The 14,348-nt window shown below is 35.3% G+C and overlaps 1 protein-coding gene across 1 annotated transcript; it reads left to right on the top strand.

Moving 5' to 3' along the window:
• Positions 1–9,551: 9,551 nt before the first annotated feature.
• On the top strand, positions 9,552–12,704 carry LOC18427109 (WAT1-related protein At5g07050). The gene is made up of 7 exons (XM_088857496.1): positions 9,552–9,864; positions 10,459–10,521; positions 10,695–10,811; positions 11,021–11,270; positions 11,769–11,927; positions 12,027–12,178; positions 12,316–12,704. Exons 1-7 carry the CDS (start codon positions 9,662–9,664, stop codon positions 12,548–12,550), a joined length of 1,179 nt encoding a protein of 392 aa, XP_088713622.1. The 5' UTR covers positions 9,552–9,661; the 3' UTR covers positions 12,551–12,704.
• The last annotated feature ends 1,644 nt before the right edge of the window (positions 12,705–14,348 follow it).

Genomic DNA, 14,348 nt, shown 5'->3' with positions numbered 1-14,348 from the left:
AAATATTTTAGCTGTTTATAGATCTACTTGATTTGAACTATTTTTAGTGTTTAAAATTTTATAGTTAGAGATGCACGTAGATTCTTAGGGCATCCTAAAAATTTGTAAATCAAAACTAAATCTTATGATAAAATTGTGAGATACATACCTTACTTTGATTGTTTAAGGTAGCAGCGTCATGCAAACTACACCCATAAAATAAAACGTTAATGCTTTACATGTTCAGTATTCTAGTGCTTAACTTTGATTCTTTAATCAAAAGTTTATTTGTTTGAGTTTGTCTCACTTTCTAAACAATTCCACCCCTTTTTTTTAATTAATTGCTCACTTCGCCTTTGTATACTGAATATCTAATTAAAATTAATAAATAAACTTTGTTTACTAGCTAAAGGTGGAGAATATTGAAAGAAAGACTATTATGATCTTGTTGAGGAATATATATATATATATATAGAACTAACAAATTCAAGATTTTATAAACCTTGATGCCATTAAACTAATTTTCTTTTAAACAAAAAAAATATCCACAATTTTTATACTTGAGAATATAAAGACAATATAATTAAATATGACAAGAAACGAAAAAAGAGTACGGGAGATTACCTCAACCGGGCTTAGTACACCCCACACTGAGTCTCCTCTTTCCGATAGTGCTCTAGGTCAATGATCGGTCTCTTGATTCTCCTACATATGGAAAAACCCTTTTAATGACATATGGATCTCGATCTAAAACCAACTACTTAAGGCCTCAACGCCTCAGTCATGCTCAAGCCCCAATCTTACTCAAACCCCCTTGACTTAATCTTTTGATAGATGAGAGAAAGATCAAAGAGACAGAGAGAGATCCAAGAGGATCGTCCCCTTTGCTACCCAAAAGTCAAACTACCACAACCTAACCTTAGGCATGTCATCAAAAAAAGAGAGAGAAATGACTTGGGCATGCCCAGGCGTGCCCTCTTAAAAAAACTTGGGAGAGATCTCTCATACCACCTATAGAGAGATCTTTGAGAGAGAGATAAACCCTTCATTCGTAGGGACAAATCTTGAACGTTGATCTAATGAGACTTATGGGGTGAGATATTTGAGTCATCCATTTTTTTGATCTATCATCAAGATTAAAAAACCATTAAGATTCAAAGAGATGAGTTAGAGCCTTATCCTCCCTTTTCTAGATCTATTCATATCAAATTTTTAAATAAGAAAGTATATATCTTATTTTCTATTTTAGTATATCCAATCTTTATTTCTTGGATCAAGCAATTTTGATTCAAAAATTTACTAAATATTTTAAATATTCAAAATTTACTAAATATTTCAAATATTCAACCTTGTAAGTTGGCTATACCCAAAAGATAAGCCAAGAAACAAGGGATGAACATTCTTCCCAACTAGAATACGTGAATGGGTGGGGCGTGCCACCCTTTTGATAGACACGTGTGGGCCCACCTAATCCATATGTTTTTTAATTTTGGGCCCCATATTTTATGGAGGTCCCATATATTTTTAGAAAATATTTTATTTCATATTTAAAATTTTTAAATTTTATTTAAAATATTGAAAAAATAATTTATCTTAATTTATAAATCTAAAATAAAATATTATAAGATTCACAAAAATTCAAATAAACATTCTAAAAGTCATATGTCATAAAATTAATTAAAACTGACGAGAATCAAATTTGTTAGATCTAAAAATTATCAATACATGGAGCACTTCTCCTTTAACTGAGAATCACGATCCGCCTAGCTTTCTCAAACTGACACAGTAGTTTTCATGACCAACATCCACTGCAGGGGCTCATGATTGGACACCAAAGTTAGCCAATAGACTAGGGGAAGCAATTCCAGTTTATGGATTTTAGGTTCTCTCCTAGAGACAAAAAATCAATGTCCTCCAGACTATGATGCATCCATGACTCTATGGTGCTTAGGGGTAATATCTCACACATGTACATGCTTCACTCTCATTGGCGAATCTTAAAACAACTATTTATGTATATACCGTATGATGATATGACAATGAAGTTTTAGCCCTCTAAATGCTATTCATCACACTCAAGGGCCACACAGTCCCTTGGCTCTCATCTGAGCAAACTCCAACGTTATCAAGGCTAACCCACTAAATCCTTATCGGTAGATCCATATGCCTAGGTACCTTGGGTTTTTTCAAACTTGGTTGGCTTAACACGTCGAGCCTAGTCCGAGTATCGGCAAATCGCATTTTCCTAGTATGGTCCACAAGAGGACTATACTCCTATTGAGTTTATGTTTCACTATGTAAAATTCTCATACAAACTCTCATAAGGCGGCCACATAAACCCAACAAATATTAAGGGTGATTTTCAAAATTTACATCCGAGGAATTCAAGATGGAGAACCATAAGGGTGGTTTCAAACAGTGTTTGAAAAATTGTCCAAAATCAAACGCCTGATGATTTCGGGATGAAAAACCTTAGAATTAGTGGAGTCTCATGATGTTTTTATCAGCTTTAAAACTGTGTCAGGTTTGGCTAGAGCTTGCCCAAGTTAGACCTAGGGTGCTCGGGCTAGGACCCTCACGAGTCCAAGCTCGGGACCTCCCTTTTTACATTGGGTCCGAGCCCGTGCCCCAAGTCAGACCTGTAATGCCCGGGCTGCACCACTTGAGCATTCACCATCCGTTTTATTGTGATGGATTGTGTGTTCCTACGATCACTCATGTCTAGTTAATCACGACCGTCCATCACTGGTAAAGGACTTCAAGATGTTCATGTGGCGTACCATACACCATGCACAGTGGTGCATGTTACAACTTCCTTTAGAATAACATGCCTATCGTATTGTAGAGGGACAACAGTCTTGAACATCAACGTCATCTGATTTGAAGGATGGATGGTGATCAATAGTGAGGGACCCACCAAAACATGACATGATCCAAACAATGCATCGCATCTCTCTCCACTGCTGCCCATCCTTTGATTGTAGCCCCACTCTTTCTCCATCACCATCCATCCAAAAATTGGACAATGGACACGTATGACCATTTTTCCCTGGACGGTCATAATCCAAAAATTGGGCAACGGTGAGCCACATGACCATCCTCCTCTCCTTTGGTCATCGATGTTTGAGAAATCGTCAATCACGATTGGAAATCGTTGGTCACCGGTCTGATTCTAAGACATAATTAGCGAGTGAGTCCTGATTATGTAGTGTACATATCGAATAATATAAATCTATGATTTTTTTTTATTTAAAATACCAAAATGTTTTTTTTTCATTTTTTTTTTTCCATTTTGTTACAACATTGAATCGCTCAATCCAAATTCAAATTCTTAGATGCCACCAATCCATAATTTAAATAGGGGCAGCAACAAGTCTGTATGGGTCGGGTCTAGCTAGACTCGAACCCGAATAGTATTCGGGTACAAAATTTGGACGCATACCCGGACATGTCGGGTCTGGTTAGACTCGGACTCGAATAGTATGCGGGTATCAAATTTGGACGCATACCTGGACATGTCGGGTCCTGGGTCTGCCTATTGGGTCTTGGATCTGGTGAGATCCATTCCCACCCTATGACTACGAGCTTTTTTTTAACCATCATATACCCTATGACTTAGATCTTCTTTTTTTTTGTCCAAAATAAATGTTGCAAATATTGTGACAATATGAACACCTAACGCACACATAATTGCCATAAAATGACTAGAGGTACCATAGGGGTTAGGTCTGGCAGGAGCCAAACCTATTCGGGTCCAAAATTTGGACCCATCCCTGTCATAATCCAAAAATCGGACGGTGATGGCGGGCATAATCCTTTTACTTTTGTGGTCGTGTGGATCACCCAAGCTCTATTTTTCAATCATGGAGATAGTCTAGTCTCCGCGTCACACCGAGTTGGTGGGTGGGTGACACGGTCCCCCCACCACAAACACCTACTCCTAAACCATTATTGGGGCAAAATAATTTAATAAAACTAAAAATCACTATTAGATAAAGTTATTAGACTTTAAAAATGATGAATCATTTCACAAAAATGATTAAATAATAAAATATAAGAATACTTTTTTGGAAAAAATGAAAATGATATATAGGCATAGATTGGTAAAGAAAGAGTGGAAGTTTCTATTCCGCAATAAAATAATAATAATTATCAAATAAAAAAGTAATTATTAAATAAAAAATATTAAAATGATGTGTTGAGTGAATAATCAACATGTTGAGTTAGATACATGGGCATTAGAATCCTATACGTATCTTCCCACTTTTAAAAGCTTTGATTAAACAAATGCTTGTGTCCAACATAACAAATTCCTTTACCTTTTTAAACAAAATTTAGTAATAAAAAATTTGATTATTAAAAACAATTAATGTGGCCTTGATGAGACCAACAAGCTCTCAAAGAGAGGTCATTCTACATAAATACACTACCTAGAAACTTTTCAAGTTGAAATTTATGTGGGAATAATAGTAAGTGTAACTTTTTAACATTTTATTTATGTGTTATTTAATTTCAAAAAGCCTATCAAAGGACACATGAACACCACATGAAATAGTTGAAAATAGGTAAAACGATAAATAGTTGATGACTGAGCTATGTTGTGATAAAATTTCCAATTTATATAGATTTTAGCACCAATTTAGCACTAGTGGGAAAGACAGACTCCTATGGGAATTAGCGTTTTTTTGAAAGTGCTAGTGGGTGACATTAGTAGGATTGAAAACCACAACGTTGTAACTAGGTATAGTGTACTACTACCACATACTACTACCACGACCTACCCCCTTCCCTATACAAGACTTAGATTTTGCAAACCATGGGGTTTCTTTAAGATGCCATGCAGAAAACCAATTGATTTCCCATAAAAAATATAATAGGAATTTTGTTTTTTTTATTAAGGGTTATAGTGGTTGATTTTTATACTAATCTTGAATATTTAGAACAATTGATTTGCTATAAAACTACCAAAATTTTAATTTTTGAAACCAAATTATGTATCTTTTTAAAACCTCTTTTGACATCAGATTTATTTTGAAAATAACTTATCATAATTTAAAATTTTAAAAGGGGCGTATTTCTAATTATTATTGACAATAAAATTATGAAATTTATAAATATACACCTAACATTTGCGTAGGACTGAAAACAGACCGAGCAACTCTGACTGGCCTGGCCCTAAAAAACTAGGGCTTGAGCTACAAGATGTGGCCCGAGGGCCAATCCAGGGCTAGGCCACTAAGGGTAGGGTAGGGCCTGGCCAAGGCCAAGGCCACGGCCTGGTAGGGATTCGGGCGGGCTTGGGCTGGCCTGTTGCCAGCCCTACATTTGAGCTATTCAATATTCTATCTAAGGTGTAAATTATGTCTAAAATGTTAAATAGTTCAAATCACTAGTTAATAAATTTGCCCCAAGGAAGGATAGGACTGCATAAAATATAAAATAAAGACAGAATAGGGGATGTTGAAGGAGACTAAGAATCGCTAGTCTTAGAATCGGGATTTAAAAGGAAAAATCTCTTTTGCCCGATCGTGAATACTTTTTTTTACTATTCCATGACGATTCCCAAAAGCCACACCCGCGGGCTCAATAAAGAACTCAATTTAATTTCATCTCCATCTACCAAAACTACTGAAAATGCTTCAAAAAAAAGTAGGCATACCAAAATTACAGAGGGTCGCTTTAGCCATTAATAGCTATGCGCACCAAACAACTGCCCGGCTATCACGAGGCTGGGTTCCCCTCACAGTGTGAATTGAATGTGATACTCGGCAGGTGCGAGGGAATGGAATTTACCTTAAAAAACAAGGTATTTCTAAAACTCTAATTTACACTTATACTGTATTTTTATAAGAAATTCATCCAAATAACAACAAGAGATTAACTATTTAACACTCTACCCATATCTTTTGATTTCATTTCAAAACACCCCACAAAAGATGCATGGTCAGAATAGTTGCAATTGAGTAAAACGTTAAATACTTTGTCCATTAAGATATTTTAATAAAATTTCCTATTTTTACATCATTATTTTAAGTTGGTAAAAAAAAATAAAAAAATGAAGATTTTCATTAAAATCTAGAAAAAGAAGGTACATTCCTTGTTTTTTCAGCAATAAAAATTACAGAACTTTGAAAAATTATCATAATCCCGTGCGTTCAAGGAAGTATTACTATAAGGAGAGATTCCTAGGCTGCTAGGAGAGAGGAAGATACATTTTTATTTTTTTATGTACTAGGAATCTAATTCGTGAGGAGAGAGAGGAAACAATCTAAAAGTTGTCATCTTCTTTCCCCGAAATTTAGATCTAAAGGTAGTTATTAAATTAATGACAATCAAAAGATGTTATTGTACACTAATAAAGCTTATCGACATCCCAATAAATTTCTTTTGTCAGAATATTTAATTTATGTATACAGGTGTTTCAAAACCTAGATCATTGGGGTGGATCATCCACCCTATAGATCCATGTCTGATCATCTAATTGCCTATCTGGATCAAGGATATGAAAATATTAAAAATAACAAAGAAAAATAAACACAGTGGTTTATTAATTGGTTTTCTTTCCTCTTTTTTTTCTTTATTATTATTATTTTTTGTTTTGGTGGTTTTTTTTTTTTTTTTTTGTGCTTTCCTTTTTTCTTTTTCGTTTGTACGGAGGTCAAGTTGGGATGTAGAACCTAAGAAAATATCATATAACCATAAAAAATAAAATAAAATCGACGACTCCCATTCCAAATTGATGGTTTCTAGAACTATATGTGCAGTATCTGAAAACCACACTCAAACTAGACTTCCTTTTGTTTACAAACTTTCTTAAACCATTCACTAGATCACCCATTTCTTCTTCCTCAACAATAAAATTGGGGAAAGGGGTTGGGGTTGTGGTGGTAGCACGTCTCATATCTTAGTCGCACGTCATGCTTTTCAATCTCACTGATAGAATAAAAAACCTAACCATTTTAAAAAAAAACGAAAGGGGCCTGTATTCCCACTGTATTACCTTATATATATATATATATATATATATATATATATAGTACTTAAAAAGTGAGCTAAATTACTCTTCTCTCTCATGGGTTTGATTTTGGGATCATATATTCCTTCTTTAAAAAGGCTAAGATTTTGTTGACATGCATCAGTGCATATTCTTTAGAAATGTTTAAATAAGTAGTCTTACTTCACACTCCACATGTGATTCCATAAATTCATTCATTCAATGTACTGGTTATATTATAAGGCTTTTTCTCTTCTAGCTTATTTTAGGGTCGGAAAGAGATCCCAATGCAAAGAAAGGAATACATACGTCATCACGCTCATGCAAAACACCCTCCTTTTCCTTATGCTTGAAGTATCCAACTCCCTCTTTCTCTCTCTAAAATGGCCCTCTTTCTCTCTCTAAAATGACATTCCTTCTCCCGTCCTATCATAAAAGAAGCCAATATGAAAGTGCTGAGGATATTGTAAAGTCGAAACTATGGGAAATGAAAAAATTAGGTTGTCTGAGCAGAAATCTTCTGACCATGTCTATGGTTATTTTGAGATAATATTTGCTCTTTACTGAGAACAATAAGTGTATATAAGATTTTCTAAGTAAATTCGTCTTTGAAAACTTGAAAATAAAAGTTCAAACACTTGTCTGTTCAATTAACATGAACAACAATATCAAAATGCACTAGAGTTGCTTTTATATTACATAGAGAAATCAAGCTAGAAAGACAGTAATAGGCTGTAAAAACTAATTGTATTCAAAAAGTTAAAATCCAATTTATGAAAAGAGAAAGTATTTTTCAAGTTATGGGTTGTGATTGTTCAATATCTTCAAGTTATTCAAATTGTATAGTTTTGCAGTATAACATTACTTGATTGTTTAACAATCACAAACTGTTCATCAATTAAAACCATTTATGTAACTAGTTTGGCAACAGTGAGAATGATTCGAAAATAACCATCATGAACTTCCGTAACCAGGAAAGGGGCTCAAGTCGTGGTGGTAGCACCAACACCCTAACCACTACGTTCTAGTTTTTTATTCCACTACCACCACCTCACTAATACTTTCAAAAAGCTAATTCCAAACCTACTTGAAAAAACGGGTAGGGGACTGTCTTCCCTATTGAATTATCCAAAAAGATAAAGACTTCTGCAACTTCATGACACACACATCAGCCTATATGTAACATCGAGATGCAAGGAATGCGTGGTTGCAATGTTTTTGTACATGTTATCGAACAATGAACGCACTTGACCCGCGAAGAAAAAAAAGAAAAAAGAAAAAAAGAAAAAAAAAAGAAAAAAGAAAAAAAAGAAAAAAGAGTTGTATCTAGCTCGTACCTGTGCAAATAGGCCTTGTACTATGTAAAGATGCTTGCAAAGTGCAAAGTACGCCTCAATTATAGACATGTCGCATGCTTCTCATGCTCCACATGAGTCTTCTATCCACTTGGTTCAAAAAATGCAATAGAAGAGGATATTAATGTTCAAAAAAAAAAAAAAAAGAGGAAGAGAAAGTTCTCATATTTAAACTTGGCTTTCTCTTCTACATTACTTAGTGGGATTAAAAACTCCCTTCTTTTTAAAAGCTAATATTTTTTAACCTATATTATTTTAAAATAACATCTAATATTCTTTCAATGTAAAAATACAAACTGAGATAATATCTCTAAATACAATAATTACTATGATACGATTATTTACTATTATATTTATATGTGCATAGCCAGCAAAGGACTCCCATTAAGCCACTCTACTAAGTACTTAAATCTCTCTCTCTCTCAATTTTTTTTTTTACAAATAGTCTCTCTCTAAATATTTTGATACGCATATCTGAGAAACCATCAATTTGAATAGTGGTGCAAAGGAATCATTAAGTGTTTGGTATACGTGCTATGCTCCCCATCACACAACTCTCTCTCTCTCTTCCCTCTCTCTTCTCTCTCTCTCCTCTCTCTCTTCTCTCTCTCCTCTCTCTCTTGCTTAATAGAAACACACAACTCTCTCTCTCTCCTTTCTCTCTCTTACTTACTTAATGGAAACACACAACTCTCTCTCTCCTCTCTCTCTCTTGCTTAATGGAAACACACAACTCTCTCTCTCCTTTCTCTCTCTTACTTAATGGAAACACATACAATGCTGCCTACCCCACAAGTGACATATATATCTCTCTCTCTCTACATACTCCTTGGTAATGGGAACACATACACTTCTACCTATCCCAAAAGTAATACATGCCTCTCTCTCTCTACATCATCATGCACAGATTCTCTCTCTAGAAATCCTTCTCAATGCCTCAAAAATCACCACTATCCTACTCATGTGGGCCCTACCACTAAACCCCCTCCCTATTGGACAAAATTGACCTCACAACCCCACAAGAATATTCAATCAGATTCAAAAAACACACAAAACCCTTAAAGAGTCTCCAAGGACCCCCTCCTAATTCACTGAGTGGACACTACGCCCACATTCTACCCAATTTGGATAAATATGTTATGTCCCCAAAAATTATTATGGATAGGGCCTAAATTCCCACTCAAATTGGGTATAAATACCCATGTCTTCCCCCCATTTGCCTCAGGAGAAACCAAACCTAGAGAGAGTTTCTTCCATTCCTAGAGAGAGAAAGTGTCTGAGCTCCTAGTTTCCGGCCAACTTCCAGCGAGTCTCGGCGAGTTTTGGTCGGAAAATGGAGAAGATGGGACACATCACTAATGTTCTCAACAGGTCCAAGCCTTACATAGCCATGATGTCACTTCAATTTGGCTATGCTGGTATGAATATTATCACTAAGGTCTCTCTTAATAGAGGGATGAGCCACTATGTGCTTGTGGTCTATCGCCATGCCTTTGCCACTGGGGCCATCGCTCCCTTTGCCATCATTTTGGAGAGGTGAGAGAAAAATCTCTCTCCCTCTCTCTTCTCTATAAACTCTCTCTCTCTCTCTAAATCTATATCTCTCACACACACATGCAAGTTATTTACTAACAAAATTCTCTCTCTTGGCAAGCTTTTGACTAGCAATCTCTCTCTCTCTCTCTCTTGGCAAGCTTTTGACTAGCAAGCTCTCTCTCTCTAAATCTCATTCTCTCTCACACACAAGCTCTCTCTCTCTAAATCTCATTCTCTCTCACACACACAAGCTCTCTCTCTCTAAATCTCATTCTCTCTCACACACACAAGCTCTCTCTCTCTAAATCTCATTCTCTTTCACACACACGTATGGCAAGATATTAATTTTCAAAATTCTCTCTCATAGCAATTTTTTTACAAGCAAACTCTCTCCTCTCTCTCTCTCTCTAGCAAAATGCTTCATTTCTCTCTCTCTCTCTCTCTCATGGCAAGGTTTTGACAAGCAAAATGATCTCCATTACTCTCATGGCAAGTTTTTTACTTACAAAATGCTCTCTCTCTCTCTCTCTCGAACAAAATGCTCTTTTTCTCTCTCTTGATTGGACTAACAAAATAGTCTCTCTTTCTACACAGAAAAGTGAGGCCCAAGATCACATTTCCAATATTCATGCAGATGTTCGTGTTGGGCCTTCTAGGGTGAGTCACTTTTCATAGAAAATAAATAAATATACTTGTACTAAGTATGGAATGTTAAAATATTAAATAATTAGTTACTTTGGTGTTATATATTGCTATGTTATATGAAAAAACTTTTATATATACTTTTCTTTTGAAACTGATAAAATAAACATATTATATATACTTTTCAGGCCTGTGATCGATCAAAACTTTTACTATGCCGGACTGAAATACACCTCCCCAACTTTCTCATGCGCCATGAGCAACATCCTCCCTGCCATGACATTTGTCATGGCTTTTCTTTGCAGGTGAATAACAAAATAATCTCTCTCTCTCTCTCTCTCTCTCTCTCTCTCAAACATACAAAGTAAATTCAAACACAATACACTAATTTCAGTGTATGAACTCTCTCTCTCTCTCAAACATGATATCAAATTCAACCATACACACTAATTTCAGTGAACTCTATCTCTCTCTCTCTAACTTGTTGATGGGGTGTTTGTAAAAATGAACACAGAATGGAGAAGGTGAATCTTAAGAAGGTGAGGAGTCAGGCAAAGGTGGTGGGAACACTTGTAACAGTGGCTGGTGCAATGCTAATGACCCTCTACAAAGGTCCCATAGTTGAGATGCTCTGGTCTAAGCACTCATCTGCTCATCAAGGCTATGGAAACTCCACCCCCACCTCAACTGACAAGGATTGGCTTAAAGGCTCCATTCTTCTCATCTTTGCTTGCCTTGCTTGGGCTGCATTCTTTGTCTTACAGGTACATCTCACCCTCAAACAAACCATTCTAGAGAGAGAGAGCAAAAAAGCCAAACCATTCTAGAGAGAGAGAAAAAAAGCCAATTTTAGAGAGAGAGAGAGAGACTATTTGTCTTACATGTATATCAAACAAAAATCATGTAAGAAAAATCCGATTGAAAGAGTGAGAGAGAGAGAGAGAGAGAGAGTCTTTGTCTTACAGGTATATCTATCAAAACCAATATCAAAAAAGCCAATTTAGAGAGAGATAATCTCCGTCTTACATGCACATCGAACAAAACCAGAGAGTGAGAGTCTTACATGCACATCTAACCAAATCTTATCAATAAAGCCAATTGAGAGAGAGAGAGAGAGAGAGAGAGAGAGAGTTAGCTAAACCATTATGTTATTTGTGAAAAAATTAGTTAATTTGTTATGTTATTCTTAGTGTTTCACTCTGGTTTTTTTCATTTAGTTTTGGTTTTTTGAGTGCTGAGATTATATGTGTTTGGTTTAACAGGCAGTGGCACTGAAGAGATACCCTGCTCAGCTTTCTCTCACTGCCCTGATTTGCTTCATTGGAACCCTGCAATCCATTGCAGTCACCTTTGTGATGGAACACAAGCCCTCTGTGTGGTCTATTGGCTGGGACCTCAACCTCTTGGCTGCTGCCTATGCTGTTAGTCTCTCTCTCTCTCTCTCTCTCTCTCTCTCTCTCTCTCTCTCTCTCTCTCTGTTTTGCCATAACTGATCCAGACCATGATAACATATTATGCAGGGGATTGTGACTTCAAGCATAGCATACTATGTTCAAGGACTTGTGATGCAAAAAAGAGGGCCAGTTTTTGTCACAGCCTTCAGCCCTTTGATGATGATCATAGTGGCTGTAATGGGTTCTCTCATCTTGCAGGAACAAATCTATCTTGGAGGGTAATAAGAAACTTTCTCTCTAAAAAAGAAACTCTCTCTCTCTAAAATTTCTTTAACTTTTCAATGCATTGAGGAAAAATAGTGATTTGGGGCTATGAGATTCTTGATTCATACTTTCTCTCACTTGTGGGGTGCAGTGTTCTTGGTGCAATTTTGATTGTTGCTGGTTTATACTCTGTTTTGTGGGGCAAATACAAGGATTATCAGAAAATGCAGGCAAAGAGTAAAGGGCTGAATCAAATTGAGGACTTAGAGTTACAAGCTAATGATGTTGATTTAGAGAAGGCAAAAGCAGCAAACTCTTTTGAGAATTCAATGGCGCTTGAAGTGATTGAATCTCCTGTGAAGCCAAAGGAGGCAGCAAAGGCCTAAAGTCCAGTGATCTTAGAGAGACAGATGTATTTCACTGGGACTTTTGCTGGCTGAAGGGCCTTTCTTTGTCCCCTTCTTACGTGCTTTCTTCCTCCTTTGTCCATGTTTCCTAATATTCGGATTTTTAATGAATGACAAACTTTTTGTTTTTGGACACCATTGCTTTCACATCTCTCTCTCTCTCTCTCTCTCTCTCTCTCTATATATATATATATATACATATATATATATATATATATATATATTGGTTGAGATTATTTATTTATTTTTATTTTTTATTTTTTATCTTTTTTTTGACAATAATTACAACCTTAAACGATCAAAGAGCATAACCAAACTTGGTTATAAGATATAATTTTGGCATCGAAAATTCTTAGGATGGCGCATAATCTATTTTCATCTATGATCATAAAATTTTAAACTCCAAAAATAGTTAAATCAAGCTGATCTATAATACATGAAAATATTGAAAATAGATGACCACATAATGTTGCAAGATGTACTATTTTTAAGACTTGAAATCTTTCTTTCTCCATATTCATGTATCTGGATGTCAAGGTCATCAATTAGATGTTTTTTTTCAAAGGATTTTTTAATTCTATATTTCAATATGTCAAACCTTATATGAACTTTTTCCAAAACAAAAAGTTCTACAATAATTGGCCAGGGTAGAGAGCAAGTATACTACGCTCCTGTAGGAGCATACAACGTGCTACGTCCTCAGGCAGAAGACAACTTAGAAATATTTATTTGACTCAATTTTGAGAGAACCACCTAAAAATTACTAGATGATTATATTCAAAAGAAAAAAAATAATTGAATTATGCGTTTTTTAACACTTAAATCTCCTCTTTCAAAATTCGACGGCTTCTTTTCAATCTTGAGGCATTATTTCATCCAAGCCAAAGAGAACGGAAGTTTCTTTTGTTAAGTATAGCATATGTTGAAAAGGTTACATTCTCAAAATTTGGGGTCCTATATATACTCCTAGATTAAGTTTTACCCGAGAGAGTAACCATAACTGATAGTATACTCCCTTGGAAGCATGAATCTTTTGGCCTTTAGACACATGAGAAAAAAAAAAAATCTTTCCCTCTTTTTCTATCTTGAGAGAAGCATCCTTTGGGAGCATCCAATTTCCAATAAGCTTTTAAGATAATTAAGAATCCAACAAAAGACTCACATAATCAACATGAATAAACTAGGGAACTCCCAACTTCGGATCTCCACCGTTCATGGCTCATTGGACGGTTGATGCTGATTTGGACATGCTATAATATCCACCTTTAGTATCCATGTATCCACCTTTAGTATCCATGTAACATGGACACGTATGTTTATAATTTATTTTTGCATGTATAGTGTCACATGTGAGATCAGAATACTTGTTCCTAGTATATATATGAACTTATACCCTTTTTTGTAAAATTTTCCTATAAAAATAAAAATACATAATGTTACTTAGGATAGTCCCCGCCACTAAACAGTATACAAGCATATTACATCTAAATGGTACATCTAAAGCTCATATTAAGTCAATTTTGTGATTGGTACATCTAAAGCTCATATTAGTATCATGCACTGATATGCCTCTAAGTGTCGGTATAACATAGGTGGCTATAGCATAAAATATTTGATATAATCACTGGAAATATTTTTTGGTATTTTTATCCTTTTTAATGGTATATTTGTAATTCTTTGGGCACCTATTTCATTGAATTTGGATGATTTTGTAATCATTCATGTAACTAATGGAGATTTATTTAAATAAACCTCATGTGACCTCATTTTTTTCATT

The sequence above is a fragment of the Amborella trichopoda genome, chromosome 1, assembly GCF_054954075.1.
Source record: "Amborella trichopoda isolate Santa Cruz 75 chromosome 1, AtrichopodaSantaCruz75HAP2 v2.0, whole genome shotgun sequence".
Taxonomy (NCBI): Eukaryota; Viridiplantae; Streptophyta; class Magnoliopsida; order Amborellales; family Amborellaceae; genus Amborella; species Amborella trichopoda.
This window is presented reverse-complemented; position numbering and strand designations above follow the sequence as displayed.

Coding starts and splice junctions, on each gene's coding strand:
- LOC18427109 (XM_088857496.1), top strand. CDS start 9,662: ATGGAGAAGATGGGACACATCACTAATGTTCTCAACAGGTCCAAGCCT. Junction 10,522..10,694: donor TTCGTGTTGGGCCTTCTAGG/GTGAGTCACTTT, acceptor TATACTTTTCAG/GCCTGTGATCGATCAAAACT. Junction 11,271..11,768: donor CTGCATTCTTTGTCTTACAG/GTACATCTCACC, acceptor TTGGTTTAACAG/GCAGTGGCACTGAAGAGATA.